The sequence below is a fragment of the Acipenser ruthenus genome, chromosome 20 (genome assembly GCF_902713425.1).
Source record: "Acipenser ruthenus chromosome 20, fAciRut3.2 maternal haplotype, whole genome shotgun sequence".
In the NCBI taxonomy this organism is placed as follows: domain Eukaryota; kingdom Metazoa; phylum Chordata; class Actinopteri; order Acipenseriformes; family Acipenseridae; genus Acipenser; species Acipenser ruthenus.
Window position 1 is genome coordinate 5,491,018 of NC_081208.1, and position 17,413 is coordinate 5,508,430.

General features: G+C 40.7%; 2 protein-coding genes across 10 annotated transcripts in view; both read left to right on the top strand.

The window, feature by feature from the left end:
- The first annotated feature begins 986 nt into the window (after positions 1-986).
- Positions 987-9,548, top strand: LOC117425960 (adaptin ear-binding coat-associated protein 1-like). Of its 4 annotated transcripts, none has more exons than XM_058993288.1 (8): positions 987-1,162; positions 2,753-2,853; positions 3,863-3,967; positions 4,071-4,152; positions 4,715-4,826; positions 4,983-5,151; positions 5,601-5,682; positions 9,078-9,548. In XM_058993288.1, exons 1-8 carry the CDS (start codon positions 1,071-1,073, stop codon positions 9,133-9,135), a joined length of 801 nt encoding a protein of 266 aa, XP_058849271.1. In that variant the 5' UTR covers positions 987-1,070; the 3' UTR covers positions 9,136-9,548. The 4 variants fall into 4 exon arrangements, with proteins under 4 accessions (XP_058849271.1, XP_058849272.1, XP_058849273.1 ...); XM_058993289.1 differs by having other exon boundaries at positions 988-1,162; positions 5,604-5,682; positions 9,078-9,547; XM_058993290.1 differs by lacking the exon at positions 9,078-9,548 and adding an exon at positions 5,928-8,557 and having other exon boundaries at positions 988-1,162.
- Positions 9,549-10,036: 488 nt separating this feature from the next.
- The window catches only part of LOC117425584 (rootletin-like), a 36,267-nt gene continuing 28,890 nt past the window's right edge, over positions 10,037-17,413 (top strand). For 3 of the 6 annotated variants that reach the window (XM_058993292.1, XM_058993294.1, XM_058993296.1), the window contains exons 1-3: positions 13,232-13,695; positions 16,020-16,152; positions 16,494-16,639. In XM_058993292.1, coding sequence (XP_058849275.1) covers positions 13,630-13,695; positions 16,020-16,152; positions 16,494-16,639 — 345 coding nt within the window. In that variant the 5' untranslated portion in view covers positions 13,232-13,629. Of the gene's footprint in view, positions 10,136-11,074; positions 11,205-13,231; positions 13,696-16,019; positions 16,153-16,493; positions 16,640-17,413 lie in introns of those variants that run through there. The other 3 variants (XM_058993298.1, XM_058993297.1, XM_058993293.1) reach the window with 3 other exon arrangements.

A 17,413-nucleotide genomic window follows, 5' to 3' on the forward strand; every position in this document is an offset into this window, starting at 1 on the left:
ATCTTGCAACAGTTTACTCAATTATTTTTTATTTTAATTTTAGCGTTTTTTAATAATGATTTTTTTCAAAACCCCACAGGTTATCGGTATGGCTTATTTTTAATTTGTATTTTTTTAAACCCTAAACTGGCCTTTGCTATATTTGATCTGAGCTGTTTGCAGATCGTACAGAAAACCAGCACATAAAAAAGAACTGAGGCCAAAGAGAATCACACCAAATGGAAAAGAAGTCAGGGAGCTAGTAACTGGCCTGGAATTTGAACTCGGGTCCCCTGGTTCCCAGTCCTTTTCTCTGACTTTTGAGCCAGAAAGTAGACTGGAAAGCAAGTGAGCAGAAACCCATATGCCTGAATCACCTGGCTAGACCCCTAACTGTTGCAGCAGATGCTTTGACAAGTGTTGTTTTTCAGAACCTATTGTGAGAGGCTTTGGGTTTGTTAAGGGACTGAGATGCTTGTTTTTTTTAGAAATGAACAGTCAGTTTGGGTTTAAAAGATTGTTAAACTGAGCTCTGAAAATGCATCCTTTGGCTGAATCTGTAGAAGAAGAATTCTGAGAAGGCAACTGGAGTAGAAATTAATAAAAAAAGAAGTTCTAAAACCGACTGTGTGTTTGTAATTATTTTCATCACATGTTCTTTTGCTAGGTGGTGTGGGCTACTGAATGAAACAATGGTTACCATGCAAGTGTATAATAACACAGCTCTCTCCTAATTCACACACAGCCCCCAGACCCAGTAAGCTTATGAGGCATTTTCCTCATCTCCCATATTGACCAGTCCCAGCAGAATTTCATATTAGACACTCAGTATATCAGAATGAATACACAAGCCTCCCAACCTAAACAATATAATGCATAATCAACACATTGTAGCGACTTCGGTTCCCGCAGGCAGGCGCATCACAAAGGGCGATGCAAGCCACACACAGACAGAAGGGGGGCGCGTCCAGGGTAGGCCAGCAGCGATTCCTCCGAAAACAGCAGATGGCGCCTTTTTTCTCTCGGTGGCGGTTTTCCCCGCTCACGGCTGAACAAGCTGATTTTTTTAGTTCCTATTTAGCAGTGCAAAGATGGCAGAGAGCGGCTACGAGTCGGTGATATGTGTAAAGCCGGAGGTGCACGTCTACCGCATCCCGCCGAGGGCGACGAACCGGGGCTACAGGTAGGTCCAGCAGGTGGGGGGTGCGCGTCCGAACTGGGCAGAGTTTGGAGCGAGTCTGGGTTCTAGTGGAGGCGGTTAGGCCCGGTTGGGTAGTGCAGTTTCATTCAGGAAGTTTCCCAACTCAAAATAAACAAAAGGTTCAGTAGAATTTTTTTTTTTTTTAAATTGACAGTATACAATTATGTGATCGCTAATATAATGACAACACGTATAGTTAGGTGTAACTTATTTCATACGGCACCGCTAATGTAAATAGAAAGTAAAATGACAGTTAATTTACGTCATCTTTTAATGTATCTATCGCTTGGCAATGTACACGCACGTACATTATTAAGCTTGCTGTGCTATTTAAATATAAATGTAGAATTACATTACGTTTTATTAGTAATATTATTAGTTACTATGTATTAGTTATGTACACATAACAAATGAAGCGCGCGTCACTATGTTTTAAGTAACTTACTACAGACTACGGTAAGCCTACGTAAAAACAAACAAAAAAATATGTTGCTTAAATAAGGCAGCACCGTTTCTTTATTATACAGACTCAAAGAAATACATTCTAGAATTTGTTGTCATGAGTGCATTTCAAACAAAAACAAGAAGTACTATGATCGATTCAGTGACTACGAGATGTTTTTTATGTGGTCAAATGAGCCTTTCCTGGCTAGGGCTGGTTTATCTAGAGCTGGTAGTTGCAGTGGCCCAACAATGCCGGGGTGGGGAGGACTGCATGAAACACCACAAACAATGCAGGCTTTGTGTTGCAGAGAGTACAGGTCATGTGATATTTATGTGCTTCTGTAATAATAATAGCCACTTTCTGTATAATAGGCCATTTGAAATAAGCAGCTTTTGTTGTTGGTTTTAACATGGCATTGTAATGTAATTTTACTTCAGTACAATGCAGTTTGAATTTTAGAGTGCGTGGGAATGAGAGAGACTGCTCCTATCAAAGATCTGTTTAAAAAAAAAAAAACTACCTGGTCCACACTATGCATTAAAACCCCTTGCAGACTATTCTATTACAGCACCACTGTATGGCGCAAGGTGCAAACCACGCCATCCTCTTCTCCTTGGTCTGCTGTTGCTAATACCTGCCAGTTTTCAGTGCGTTAAGTGATGCATCATTTTTCCTGGCATGTCTATAAACTGGTCAGTAGCAGATGCTTTCACAAGTGTGGATATGAGAGCACATTGTAACACAGCAGGCTTTGGGCTTGTAATGGGCTGAACTAGGAGGCTGCTTGTTTTTCATGAGGGGGGCTGTCACTTCGGGTTTTAGAGAGTGTTTAACAAAGCATAGCACTGGAAAACAATAAAGACTGCTAACAGGGATGGAATTACGCCTCCTATTGCATAGCAGTTTCACCCAGTCCACGTCTTAATATAAGCCCGGGTGCATAGAAACAAGCTTAGGTTATACAACTTATGGTAAAACCAGGAATGGTTCCAAGTGCTATGCAATGAGAGTCGTATTTCCATCCCTGCCTAATGTTGTGCAAGTCAATGATCATCATGTATTTATTAGAAATAAATACACCGGGGATCCCTGCTGGCTCCTTTAATAACCCAGTGCTTTCCTGACAGGGCTGCAGACTGGAAGCTGGATCAGCCGTCATGGAGTGGGAGAATGAGGATCACTGCGAAGGGGAAGATTGCATACATTAAACTGGAGGATAAAACATCAGGTACCGTTTTACCGCATCTCACTCCCTAGATGAACATGGCACAATCGGGTAGTCTCTACTAAGTGTAAACGGCACAGTTTAGTTTCTAATAAATGATTTGTAAGCATGGGAGCTCTAGTTCAGTTCTTGTAATATAAGCTGAGAGAAAGTGCTGGTCTTGAGTTCAACAGAAGTGGATGTGTTGGAACCACAGGAGCGCCTTGTGTGAACCTCCACCTTATAAAAATGAGTGCTGGGACGAACATGGAAGATTCAGACAAGTGTTCAAATATTCGTTTATTTGCAGAGACGTTATCAAAGCCATTATATGTAACACTGTATTAAAGTTGAAAGACGTTGCAGAAGTAAGAATAGGTTGTGAAGGCACTACTTCACCTCACTGAATTAACTACATCAGAAAGGATGCCATACAGTAGTTGCAATATAAAGTAATCTTGTGTGTATTTCAGGTAACAGTACAAAAAGTAGACCACGCATTTTCTCATAATCCCATAGTCTTCACAATAAACTAAGTACCCATAGACATATTTTTATAAAGTAATAACATAACGGTTTAACTTCATTAAACACTTCAAATAAAATACATGTGAAAGGGGGCTTTGTACAATTAAAATATCTATATTTACTCACTGTTTTGTTTCTCTTTTATTACATTCCACATACCAAAAACTAGGATCGCAACATGAAAGAAAAACAAAACATTGATCAGAATACAAGACATTTTCTTGGGCCAGTGTTGCAAAACATTAAGCATTTTGGAGTGACGTACATGTACCTGTATCAAATGGCAGACAGAAACTGACCCGTTTTTGACAGCCAGAGTAAATGGAGGACCGAGAGTGGCTGTGTTGATCTTCTGTATTTTTTATTTTTTTTTTATATATAGAAACCCCACACATTTTTGCATTTTTAGAAGCTGTTCCAGCGCTAATAACAATATCCATGTGTCCCTTGCGTGTTAAGCAGAAAGCTTCACCCTCAGATGTGCTGGGTTGTGTTTGTTCCATAGGGGAGCTGTTTGCCCAGGCGCCGGTAGAGCAGTACCCAGGGATCTCGGTGGAGAGTGTCACTGACTCCAGCAGATACTTTGTTGTTCGCATCGAGGATGGAAACGGTACGTTCTCGTCTCAGTGTTTCACTTTGTGATTTTAACAAAACTGTAACCCTGGTAGAAAAAAAAAAAAGTCTCTTGATGGGGTCTTCTGTTTCGCCCCCAGGACGTCACGCTTTTATTGGGATCGGATTCGTGGATCGAGGGGATTCCTTCGACTTTAACGTAGCGCTTCAGGATCATTTCAAGTAAGTTTCTTCAGGAAAACACACGTTTTCTGTCTCATTGCCTTGCTGAATTGGGGGATGTCTGCTGAGCTGGTCCTAGCCAACCAGAAGAAGGATGGTGTCTCCCCAATGGTTTAAAAGTGATTTCAACTCCTCGACTGGTATATCTGGCCTGTTAAGCTTCATATATATATATATATATATATATTAATTAGTCATTTAGCAGACACTTTTATCCGAAGTGACTTACAGAGACTAACAACTGCTGCTGCAGAGTCACTTACAATAGGACCTTGGTTTTACGTCTCATCCGAAGGATAATAAAAGTGGGATTTTAATTAAAGCGCATGTGCCTTCACTTCAAATCCCAGTTCAGACACTTGACAACATTGATTTATACACTTGGAAAGAATCAATAGATCATGGGAGAGTGAGATGTAGTTTTATTTGGGGCAACATTATTTTCTGAGAAAGTAGTATTTGAATGTTTGCCCATCCTTGCTAATGGTCCTATGAAACACCTGAGTTTTAGCTGCATGTTATAAGCCAGCTGCCCACTGACCCTGTGTAAATTTGGTTGTAGATGGGTGCGGCAGGAGGGAGAGCTGGCCAAGCAAGCGCAGAGCGGGGAGAACGCCGGTCCCAAACTGGACCTCGGCTTCAAGGAGGGACAGACCATCAAAATCAACATCGGGGTGAGCCAGCGCGCGTAGCGATTGCTTTTCTACCTGCAGAATCTGTATAGAACTGGGCAACTGCAGTGTTCTGGGTGCTAGGAAGCAGTGTGGGCTAATGATTTAGAAGCATGATGTAGGTGTCTTATTTTTTTTTTTTTAATTAATTTGTTTCAGAATATAAAGAAAAAAGAAGACAAAACATCTAAGTCCCGACCAGCAGGCAGTGGCTTTTTATCCCCTCCCCCTGGAGGGAAGGGCATTGGTGTGATCCCACCCCCAGTGAGCCAGCCTCCTGGAATCATTGAGCCACCTGTGTCTCAGACGCCACAGACATCTACTTCAGGTATGGTAGGACAGCAATCGCAGGGCTGCACATGTCTCACTGCATCAAATGCATACAGTTTAAAAGTCCTGAACTTCTCACATCTCACAGTTAGATCTATTCATGCATAGAACTCCAGTATCCTAAACTCTCAAGACATTTTTGTAACCCTGTATTAAGAAAAACAGATGATTAATTAACAAGAAGGACTTTTCTGCTAGCAAACCAAAAGCATACCATGTGTCATTAAATGAAAGTTAACTATGCAGACAAAATGCAAACTTTATTTCATACGTAGCGCCGCGAGTAAAAACCATACAAAATGATAGCCGTGGTTCCAAAGGAGACAAACAGAGACTACATGAAACAAACCCATTGTGAGTACACCCTGAGAAAGTGTGTAGCCTTGAAGAAGCGCCTTTGTACAGTGCTGTGTGATAACTCTTGTCTTTTCGTTCTTGTTTATTCAGCAGACGTGCTATTTGATCTCAGCCCCCCGGCCCCCTCCAGCAGCGGGACTGATATGTGGGGTGACTTCGCCGCTGCCCCCAGGTCAGTTAGTCTGAGAGGGGCAATGGGAACATTAATCATCTGGGTGATGTCATTTCACTTCTCACCATCTTCATTGTGCAGTCAAGACAAACTTCTGCGGTAACATGTTTTGCACCTGAGCAAATTTGTTTACCTGTTTGAACAATTGATTGTTTTAGCAAGATTGTAAAAATATATGCAAGAATCTAGCATGTGCTTCAAGGTTGAGGTATGCCGTCTGAGCATTTACTTTATTTGTTTTACAGCTCAGCTCCTGGTCAGACCCCTCATACTCCAAACTGGGTCCAGTTTTAATGGATCCCAGATTTCCCGGTTTCACATTCCCTGGATGAGGGGCTCGTTTGCAGTGAGGACCAGCGTTTTTACTGCCGGTCGGCGCTGTGGGATTGGGGATCAGATTTGGAGCACTTCGATTCTGATATCGCTCCAGTTAACTTGGTGTTCACTTTTGTGTTTTACATGGTCCGGCCCGACCTGAATCTGTAGTTCAAAGGAGAAGTTCACTTTCTACTATGAATCAAGGTAAAATGTGTCCTGGGGAAAGAAAGTTGAGGAAGATATCATCTGGAAAAATGCATTGCATAATACATATATAAACCAGCCAGTATCACTTCATGGAAATCTGCCCTCTTCCCACTAAAAACACTTAATTAAAATGAATGATTACCAAGCTTTTCTGTAGTCATTTAACCCAAGGTGCTTTCAGTCTGGATCAGCGATTGCATTCTATATAGAAAACCAACACAAGAGTGAACTGAACCAGCTTCGACCCCAGAGTGAACCAGTCCCAATTGAACAGACATCTTTATTTCTCAGATACTGGGAGTCTCTCTGCCGGTAGCAGAATATATTTTTTTTTTCGGGTTTAAATTTGGGAAAGTTTAACCTTGTTTCCTGATTCCAGGGAATTCCTTTAACTTCCATTCCATCCCCACGTCCCTTTCCCCCCAAAAAACAAAAACAATTTTACACACGGGCGTTAAGGCTGTGGATCGCGTATTGTATGCTCTCGAAAAACATGATCTGCGCAAGTTCAAAATCGATCTGTTATATTGAAGTTTTGAGCCCACTAAAAAGATTCAATTCTAATGATGCGAGACAGCTGTGCTTGTGTGAGGGCACAGAAACCTCACCATGGATCGCATGTTACAGTATTCTAAATTGACATTAAATATTCATGTATATCACAATGCATTTTATATATATATATTTTTTATCTTCCAGAATATTTTTTTAAATATACTGAAATATCTAAAAGTCATATGAAATGTGTTTTGCTATTTTTCCCCCTTGTGTGAGTAGCCCTCCAAGGCAGCGATCTTTGAGCATCACAGCACCTTATCACGACTGTGTAAAATGACAGTGTGCGTGTTTGTCTTGAAATGTTTTGCAAAGAGGCTTAGGAAGGTATTGCACTTTCTAAGCTGAAATAGTGCTAAGGATGCAATTTAGTATTCCAGGAATGTGCAGTCCCCAGGCCAAAAATAAGAGATCTGTCTGTCATAGAAACTGAAACCTTTACAAATAAGCAAGTTATAGGAAAACATTATTATTATTTTTTTTTTTTTTTTTTGGGTTCAATTTCTACTAATACCACTAACAACCGCAAAGCGTGGTTTGGGATAGGCACCATACCTTGAGCGTTCCCTAATGCAGTTCAGTGTTCTGACTTGAAGGACCACATGGTTAATGTGTCTTAATAGAGGAATTCTGCTGTTTAATTGAATTGTCATAGCAGTACCAGTTTTCTGTTCTGTCGTTTTAAGTACGTGAGTTTTTATGAAGCTACTTTTTAATGTAAAACCCAAAGCTTGCAGCTACTTGTGAGGCACAGCATTTTCCCCGAAATAGAGCATTCTGCATGTTGTAAAATATCACTTTTATTGTACAGTTGAGGTGTGCAGCCTAATGCTAAGTTGAAAATAAGTGGTAGGTTATAAAATTACTATGCACAGACCCATTAAAAAAAAAAAAAAAGATTTGACTCTAAATTTAATTAAATGGCCTGTATCTATTCATCCACGTCATTCATTCCCAAATTCCAGTGAAACAGATTTCAGATTTTTTTTTTTTTTGTGGTACTGCAGCAGATGGACCAGCCTACAGATACAGCATTGCACTAGATCACGTTTATGTTTTTTTGTGTGAGTGTGTGTGTATATAGCAGCAGCAGCAGCAGTAATGTGGGAGCTTGTTGTAAAAACAATTTGTGGTTCTCCATGTCTTGAATATTTAGCAAGCCAGCGGGTTGTCTAACAGCCAGATCAGAGTACCTTCTTTGGATGGAACTCTGCACTATCTCCTGTGTCCACGGTGTTCTGGCTCATTTTGGAATTGTTGCATTTTGTCATATGACCGGGTCTTATAAGGAATGTACCTGTTTCACATTTGCAGTTTCATCAAGATCTCCTGAACTGCTTACTCAGTTGGAATGACATTTGATGTAGGCATTCCTTAGCACGTTATTGAGGGTACAAGACTTTTTGAATGGGTTCTGGGCTAATGACTTCAGAGGGTAATACCCGAATGTCATTTTGCATGGACATGCTACAGCCTGCTTGTCTGAGAAACCACTTTTCCATTTTTGATGAAACTACAGAACTTGTTTTGAGATGCTCTTCATGCTGTGGTTGTCTAATTGAATATGAATGTGAAGGCAGGTCCACGAATGCTTTTTAAATGCTCCTATAGTATGTTTTTTGTAACACATTCTATGTGAAGTTGGGTTTACTGGGTGGGTGGGTTTGGGGCTGTCTTTATTACTCCAAAGTGCCTTTCAAGGGGGTTTTGACTTTCCGATGCATGGACTGTTAAAACCAGCTGCTGAACGTGATACCATAAGTTGTAAATAAAGATTGTCGTCTTACCTGTCAAAGCCTCCTGGAATGTGTTTCTTTATTTGTGGTATTTCTCTTAAGAAGTAAACAGGAATGAAGAAGCATCAGCTACCCTGCCTTGTGTACTTTGGGATTAAGCCAGAGATGCAGCCAAGCAACTTTGACAACAGCATGTTTATAGGATTCGTGCTCGACTCTTTCAACACTGCAGCCCTGTATACAGGTCTTGGGAAGGTGACTCCATTCACAATAGCAGACTAGGAAACTGATTGAGTGCACTCTGACCATTTTATTTATTTTTCAGTACAAGACACTGAAACTATTGAATAAGTTCTCCTACGTGAGCAGTCCCTTTTACTGATTTAATATCAGGATTGCCATTGTTTTGTAACTGAGTTGAGCTTGGTTGTACAGCTGTATGTTGCTGCTTTCCCCCCCCCCCCCCCCCCCACCACCCTTTGAAATGAGCTGTCAATTGATTGTAGTTTGCAATATAGTTAAAACACTTTTTAAACAGCAGTAGATTCATTCTAGTTCTTTTAATGATTCTTCTTTCAGCTTTGTCCTGTTGTGCAGATCACCCATGCTCCTTTGTGGTTCTATAAAATCAGATTGAAATAGAACAGAAGGTAACCAGGACTGCCCAGTCCCTGACCACATTCCGGCGCCTCCTTAAGACTCACCTCTTCAAACAGCACCTGTAGAACTCCTCTGTTGTATCCTGGGACACTATCACTCTTCATTTAAATATGCTTTATTTTGCTCTTATCTGCCCCTATTTTACTGCATTTAATCCTGTACCTCAGAATATTGTAATCTGCCAAGTGTTTAATCTGTAGTATTTTGTACTTAATCATATCCTGATGTAACTATCACTATTTAATCATATCCTGATGTAACTTTCACTATTATCTGCTGTATTATTGAATTGTGGTTTGTCACACTTGAGAATTATTGTATTTCTTGTTCTTATTGTATGACTTATATTGTAACACTTGAATGTATTTGTATTTGCTTGCGATTGTAAGTCGCCCTGGATAAGGGCGTCTGCTAAGAAATAAATAATAATAATAATAATAATAATAATAACCAATATCGCTTTAATCCGGAGGGCAGTATTGGGCTGTCAAGTAACACATTTATATTAGATCATTAACCTGAAGAGCTTTGTTCAGACTGATTAATCGCCTCTTGGCCAACTAATCAGCATCCTTTATAAAGTGAGCGATGAAACAAGCTTTTTAAAGAGATGGCTTGACCTGAATACTGTCTGGACTCTGCTCTGAGTTACCTGCACAGGTAAGAGTTGGTGGTGGAGAGATTTCCATGGCGACCACATGCTTCCAAGCAATGCTGTTGAATTGAGTTGAAGCAGCAGAAAGTGTTTGTTTAAGCATTGTTTGATTCCTTGGTGTGATAAGCACTTGGTTATGACCGTGTTCCTGGTTACCAAGCTGGAGATCAAAAGGCCCAAGCGATCTAAGCAAGCAGAGCAGCAACTTGGAGTTGTGTGCTCAGGTATGTGAACAGGATTGCAGAGAGCTCTTTAGACTGAGAGCACAAGGACTGCAGCTTTGAACTCGCTGTGCAAAAATAACAAGAGTGTTGAACATACAGTAAGTAACGGATACCTACAGTGTGTACTTCAACATGGTAACGTAACATTCAGTAGGTTTAATTCGACTTTGTTAATTCTGTCAGGTGATGTAACGAATGGCCGGATAGCTGTACATCACAAACATTGGTCTATTTTTATTCGCGTACTAAGTTATAAACAGAAATAGGAAGTAAGGCAGGATATCCCAAGTTTTAGGTAGGGTACAGTGCTGAGCTGCAGGAAGCTGGAATAATTAAATAATACCAGTGGTTGTACAATCAGCAATACTGCTGGTGAGAAAATACCAGTACTGAACAGAACTAGAAAACTACATTTTTATATTCCGACTATGGTCAAGTTGCTGGATTGTTACATCGTCACATTTTATTTTTCTGGGCCGCAGAGGTGACGATAGTCTTTTGGACACAGTTAGACAACAGTACTACTGCAAGTTGTGTATTAATTACACTATATATTGACTACATTAAAAATGTACTGCAATGGCATTCGCTCCTACCGCAGCACGTTTTTAATGGAATATTCAAAGATAGTCCTACGCAGCACTGCTACAATGTACTGCATTGAAACGTTACTATGTACAGAATACTTCAGTATCCTCCTGTTTTACGTGGAGTTTAAGACACAATTCATAACTACAGTACTTGCAAATAGCAAGCCAGTGCTGTACACTTCCCATAGTATCCATGTCCTTAGGGCTGACGCCGTATTTCTCGTTCTACAGCTGTATTGTTTTCCGCTTCTCAAAACGAACAATTTAGATATTGTTCTGGCTGCGTCTCACAATGGTGGGGTTTTATATTGCAAAATCATGGCTAGTCTAGCTCCACCCTCAGAGCGTGCAACTGGCTGGTAAATACAAACCCTAAAAGGGGTCCAGGGAACAACAAGCGCTGCTCTCCCGTCGCCCCTCCTTCCGCAGAATCAATGCAAAAGCGCATCCAATTGCAACGCTCAAACATGTTTTGCGTTAACACACACAGTTAGGATTTTTTTTAAAAACCAGACAGCGGCAAACATGAGAAGATACTGGGGAGAGTTTGGGGGGGGAATAAATACCAAAGACTAAGGTAGGATTTGCACAAATTTATGATCACGAAAACGAAACCAAATTCTGCACCAAGAAAAACAAAGGAAATGTTTCTCAGTCTTGGCCTGCAAATTAATTGAAAGCAACCCGTTTGCAAAGACTTGAACTGTGCAGGAGGAAACGCGTATTTCGAGTTTGTTTGTTTTCTTAAAGGCAGGTCGCTAAACTGCACGTACAGTAATTGTTGCAGGTGGACAGTGCGCTAATTGAAAAGTAAAAGTTACAACCGTGTTGCTTACTGTCTGTTTAGCCAGGTTACCTTGGCAGATGGCAAGTGTGAAAAACTATGTTGATTTTAAAGTGAAATATTGAGCTGGATGTTGCATGCAAAATAAAACAGCATATGTATTTATTTATTTACATATCGATTTGAGGGTGTTTTATATCTAGAAATTGCCTCCGTAAAGTATCAAGTGATCAATATTGCGTTTACAAATCTGCACGTGAGCGGTTAATAATTTGGAGTAATTTACGTCATAACATTATTAATGGTAATCATATAATGTAATTTGTAATTTGCTGTAGTTATGAAAAAATATGGGGTTCATGGTTAGGTTGTATTTAAGTACGTTATGTGTATTATATGTTTTCGTACGAGAAACGCCAGGATTTTAAAGTGTTGCGTTTTTATTAAAAAAAAAAAATTAAAATTTGGACCTGAAGCGTTTGAAAACAGATAACTAGTATCGATGTTTATCTACTTTTACACTTCTGTTTTCTTTTGTGCTGTGACTTCCCTAACTGGTTTACAGATTCTGGGTTTTACTTCATTTTAAATAAATATTTACATAAACATGCCGGATGTGAGCAGAGATTATTGGAAGGGATTAAGGAAACTCCCTACATTCTCATGATCATTTGTTCAACTGATAAAGGTCAATTAACTTCTTGAACATAGTTATTTACAGAGGAATGTATTTCTGCCCTCGTTAAAAATTGGACTGGCTGTGTGAATTAGTGTAACGAATTTCGAGAACTTTTTATTAAGCACGGTTTCCTGCGGACAGCTGTGCAGACGTCATCTGTCAACACGTGCTCATCGCATCCTGCTGGAATGTGTAATCTGAGCAGGGCATTTTTTTTTTTTTTTATCCTGTAACGGTTTTTGTAGAGATCGCCATTTGTCACGCGCAACAATGATTCATAATCTAGAAACACTTCCGATTCTGCATCTCTCGCGTCAAAAGCATCTCTGAATATATATTCTGTAATATATAAAAGCTGCATCTCCCTGCTTCAAGTCAGATTCAGTGACGATGGTCAAGACAGCAGATCTGATGGACATTGACAGAGGGCCTGGTTGGCATGTGCTTTGCGTCCTGCAGAAATGACTGAAGGAACAGTTTCAAAAGCACAGTACGCGCCATTCTCAAAAGCAGACTTTCTGCAGAGTTCAACCCCAGTACCTCTTTAGAACGAGCTCCCTGCTGGTCCCCATGGTGGCCATGCCTACACTATTGAATAGTGTGTTATGGCTGGTGCAATAAATACCACTCTCTACGATCTGTTCTGGGGTCTTAGTGCTGCCAATGACAGCCTGACCACTTTTTTTTACTGGAGAGCTAAGTGAAAAGATGTGTTAGTAACTGTGGAGAGGTGGTTTTCAGGTTATAGAGGGGGAGTGGGCTACGTGCCATTGTATATTCAGATTCACCGTCTGCTTCTCTGCTGAGCTGTGACGTGTTCCAATTGAGGACAAGGGAGTGTGTTTGTAAAAGTTTGTTAAGTGTTTTTTTCTTTTTCTTAGTGCTTAAGAAACGTTCTTATTTTCTTTAAATTTAATTTACCCCCCCCCCCCCCCGCGCTATATTATTATTATTATTATTATTATTATTATTATTATTATTATTATTATTATTGTAAAGACACAGCGAATGGATCCCGTGGCGTCTAGGACCCCACGGTGAGATACCCCCAAGTCGTTTGGGCGTGATTTTCGCTCGAGGCCCCTCCCTCTTGCCCTGGACCAGCCGCGAGGACAGGGGATTTAAATCTAGTAATCCTGATTGCCACTGTCCTGTCTGCAGAATCAGCGTGCAGGCAAGCAGCGAGCAACAGGACCCTGTTAAATTGCATTATAGCATCGGTGTTTAATTGAGTAGGAGGATCAGTGCAAGACTGTGTATATATAAAAAATACACATTTAAGCAGACATTACAAATTATCGACGGAATATATGCATCAAACATTTATTTTTCAGTATATGTGATAAAGAATTATTGTAGTTACCACAGGTCGTATGATTCTCAAAATCCCGGCCTGTGTCTGTGCCGCGGGATATGCAATGTGGAATTTGTATGCTCCCATTTGGTGTTGAGTTGAAGACTGGGTACTTGGAAGAAACGTTGTCAAACAGTAATTTGCATGCAACTTGTTGAACTGCATGGTTCAGCTATCGTTCTCAAATGAGCGCCTCTGGAGATCCGCAGTCGAAAATCGGGGGAGAGTTGAAACTAGAAGCCGTTATTCAGGTCTGTGGTGTATTTTTTTTTTTACAGCACGCCCGCATTATTATTGCAGTAAACAATCACAGCTATAATACAGTAATAACGCATTTTATTTTCTGTTTAAGTTATAGTTCTATAGTAATAAACCCTGTCTCGCATTTATGTGTCCATGCATTGGATGCGACGCATGTGAAGAACGGTAAACTGTGTAAACATAGTTATTATCATTATTAGGATATTATAGATATTTATTTGAAATAATAATAATAAAAAAAACTATACCGACTTTTGTGTATGATGCGGTACCGTTCTGTGCTTTAGTCCTTAATAAATATACCCTATTGTATCTAGCTAGTACTGAACAGCCTCACAAAAAATAAGTGTAGACAATCATATAACATATATCAAGTGCAGTAAATTATTCTACAAACACTAACCATATAAAACAATATGGAAAATGCTTCTCTGTGCAAGCGTCTGAATACATTGTCTCCTCTGCAATATTTACTATGCTAAAACAAAGAGCTCCCTTTCCCGTACTTATACAAGGCTACCGCCAGAAAGGAACTTTTGATTAATTTCTAAACGAGGTGCAGGTGTGGAACTCACGCTGCACAGTAAGCTGTAAAAAGTAAATAACATCGTGTTTAAAACGACTGTCTTGCAACACCATCGATGTGCAATAACAGAGTAAACATCAGTGTGTTGCACACAGCCAGTCCTTTGTGAGACATTGTAATATTGATCAACGTTACTGTATTTATGCCACACTGTAAAACGTAATGTTTGAGAGTTAGACGTAAATATTAACAAACACATTTCAGTGTGTTTTTTTAATTGCTTTACTTTCACAAAACACTAAAACACGAATGGGGTTATATTCTGTAGTCAAGTGTTTCATTTTTAAACACTTGACTTGCAGTGCAGTCCGAATTTGACTTGATTAACGACTTTATTTTTCAGAATGAATCTTTAGTACAAACTCGTTTATTATGTCATGTACAGCTAGTTTTATAGACCCCGATTAGCTTTTGGGCTGCCCGCGGTAATGTCCAATATGCTAACCAGTCAATAGGGTCTTCTTCACAAAGCTTTGTTAATAAAATAATATTGATGTCCACGAATCTGTTTTTAAATAACCCAGCAACAGGCATTGACAGTGACATTAACACCAGCCTTCATGAGCAAACAGACAATTGCTGTGAGACTTCCTGAGGTGACGCTTTCTCTGAACGTGTTGGTAAACAATGTAACAGGTGTAATCAATGCGGGGTGCTGAATGATAGCCAGTGAAACTGACGCATACAGAACAAGCGTGCCAGCCTTCTCGCTTTTAAAAAAAGTCTTTACATTTTAACGGGCCCTATTCATATACATATATAATATACGACTTTAATTATGGGCGGGGGGTCGGGGCGGGGGCATTCTTTAGGAGTTAAACCATTGAAGGACCTAATGTATTTTATATATTACTTATAAACCCTCTTGTGACTCCCTCACTGTGGGAGTCAGAACTGTTTATTCTTGCTACTTCAGCAGGAGTTTATTAATGACATTTCGCCTGAGCGCATTGGGTCAAATCTCACAAGGTACGCAATGTGCACCATTTTTAACAAACGTAGGCACACTTCCAAATCGTTGGAATACCCTTCATAAGTGTTCCTTTTGTAAAATACAGTATTGCACTTTGGAGTCCACTGCAGTGGACTTTAAACACATTTTAGTATTTATAGGTACTCTCTGGCCACTTTATTAGGACCTGTCTACCCGATTGGATTTGGCATTGCCCTGGTCGGGGGCATGTTCTCCTGGTGTACCCTGGGAGCCTTGATTACTCTGGAAGGCTGAAAGTTGTAGTTTATTTCAGCATCATTGCAGATCAAGTCCACCCATCAATGCTACCCTTGCACCCTGATGGTGCTGGCTGTTTTCTAGACAATAATACACTGTGTCTAACAATTCCAGTATTGAGTGTGAATTGCTGAGGAGTATGACAAAGACATTAGACGTCTTCCATGGCCACCACAATCCCTGAATCCAGTTGAGCACATTTGGGATGAACTTGATCAACTGAATCCTCAAGACCCATTCCAGCACCTTGTGGATTCTGTGCCATTTATGTCAAGGCTATGATCAGGGTAAACGATGGCCTAACACGATATTAGGGGCAGTTCCTAATAAAGTGGCCAACAGGTGCAAGCAATTTAAATATAGTTTATTTGTTTTTGTGCTTGTCATTCAATCATTAGCCTGGAGATAGCAACCCGAAGACTATCATGCATCATGTTACAGCCCAACTGGTCTGGTTGAGGTTCCCTGTGTGTGTCATGGTGTTTATTCTCTCTCAGAGGCTGGAGGAGAGCGTGTTGTCGTCAGGAGACGAGAAGAGCTTCACCCTGCGAGGCGACGCCCACAACTCCCCGCCCACCCCGCTGCCTGCACGAATCAGAGAGATCGTCACCAAGAACCTGAGTGAGGACAGTGAGTGGCGTCCTCTCTCTCTCTATCGCACTACACTAAGTCTCTATTTAGTACCAATATATATTATGACTGAGTGTTTGAAAGGATTCATAAAACTTAATTGTGACAATAAATCCATGTGTTGTACAGTAAATGTAGATAATGTTCAGTATTTACCAGCACACTTAAGTCTTTATGAACACAGCCCTCACCCTTTCTCTCACTCTCACTCTTCCTGCCTTCTTGAACAAACTCACACTCAAATTTTCAAAAGGACTTTATTAAACCAGGTATTGGTGCAGGTACAGATGGCAGCATGTCCACCCCTGTTCTCACTGTTCACCCTGCTCTCGCACGCTCAGCTCCAGTAGCCATGGCCTCCGTGATCTCTCTCCAGGAGGAGAACAGGATCCTCCAGCAGGAGCTGTCCCGGGTCGAGGACCTGCTGGCTGAGAGCCGAGCCGAGCGCGATGAACTGGCCATCAAATACAATGCCATCAGCGAGCGGGTGAGTCCCACTGCACACACACAGCAGAGCAGACCAGAATAGAACAGCATACCACTGTACAAAAATCCAGACTGACCTACACCAGTACAGACCAGCACAGCCCTCTGCAGACCAGTATATAACAGAGCATACCACTATCCAGATCAGCCTAGACCAGCACAGGCCACTGCGGACCAGTATATAACAGAAAATACCAGTATACCATGCTCCAGAATTGCCTACATCATTACAGAGCAGTATCCTGCTGGCCAGTACTAAACAGGCTTGTCATTGTAATCTATAAGAGGCAGGAGTGCCAGTAAAAGTTTCTGTTCTTGAACACAAGTCTGGTATGGAGGTGCTTCCCTCATCCACAATACAGCTCATTGCAGGCCTGTCCGGACCTGCCCGTTAATAAATCAGCTCTGAGGTGGCAGAGCAAGCATTTGAATTGCTGCAGATTCCCTGTGTGCAAACCCAGTCTCCTGAAGTGTTTCGCGAATGCCATCCATTCGTGGCATTTGTTGTCTCCTAGGTTACACCGAATAAACTTTAACCCCTTCCCCCTTAATTGAAGGCGGGTTAAAAAAGTATTGGTTTTGGATCTTATTAAATAGTTGAACCTAGCTGAAATGTATACAAGTATTTAACCTGACTATATTACTCATTTTTGGTGGAGATGGAAGTCATGTCTCCATTGGCACTTTTCACATCTTAGTAGTGAGCTGGGACTCAGGAAACTCAAGGTAGTTATCCTGTACTCCTTTATTTATTGTTATGAATCTCAGCCCGTGT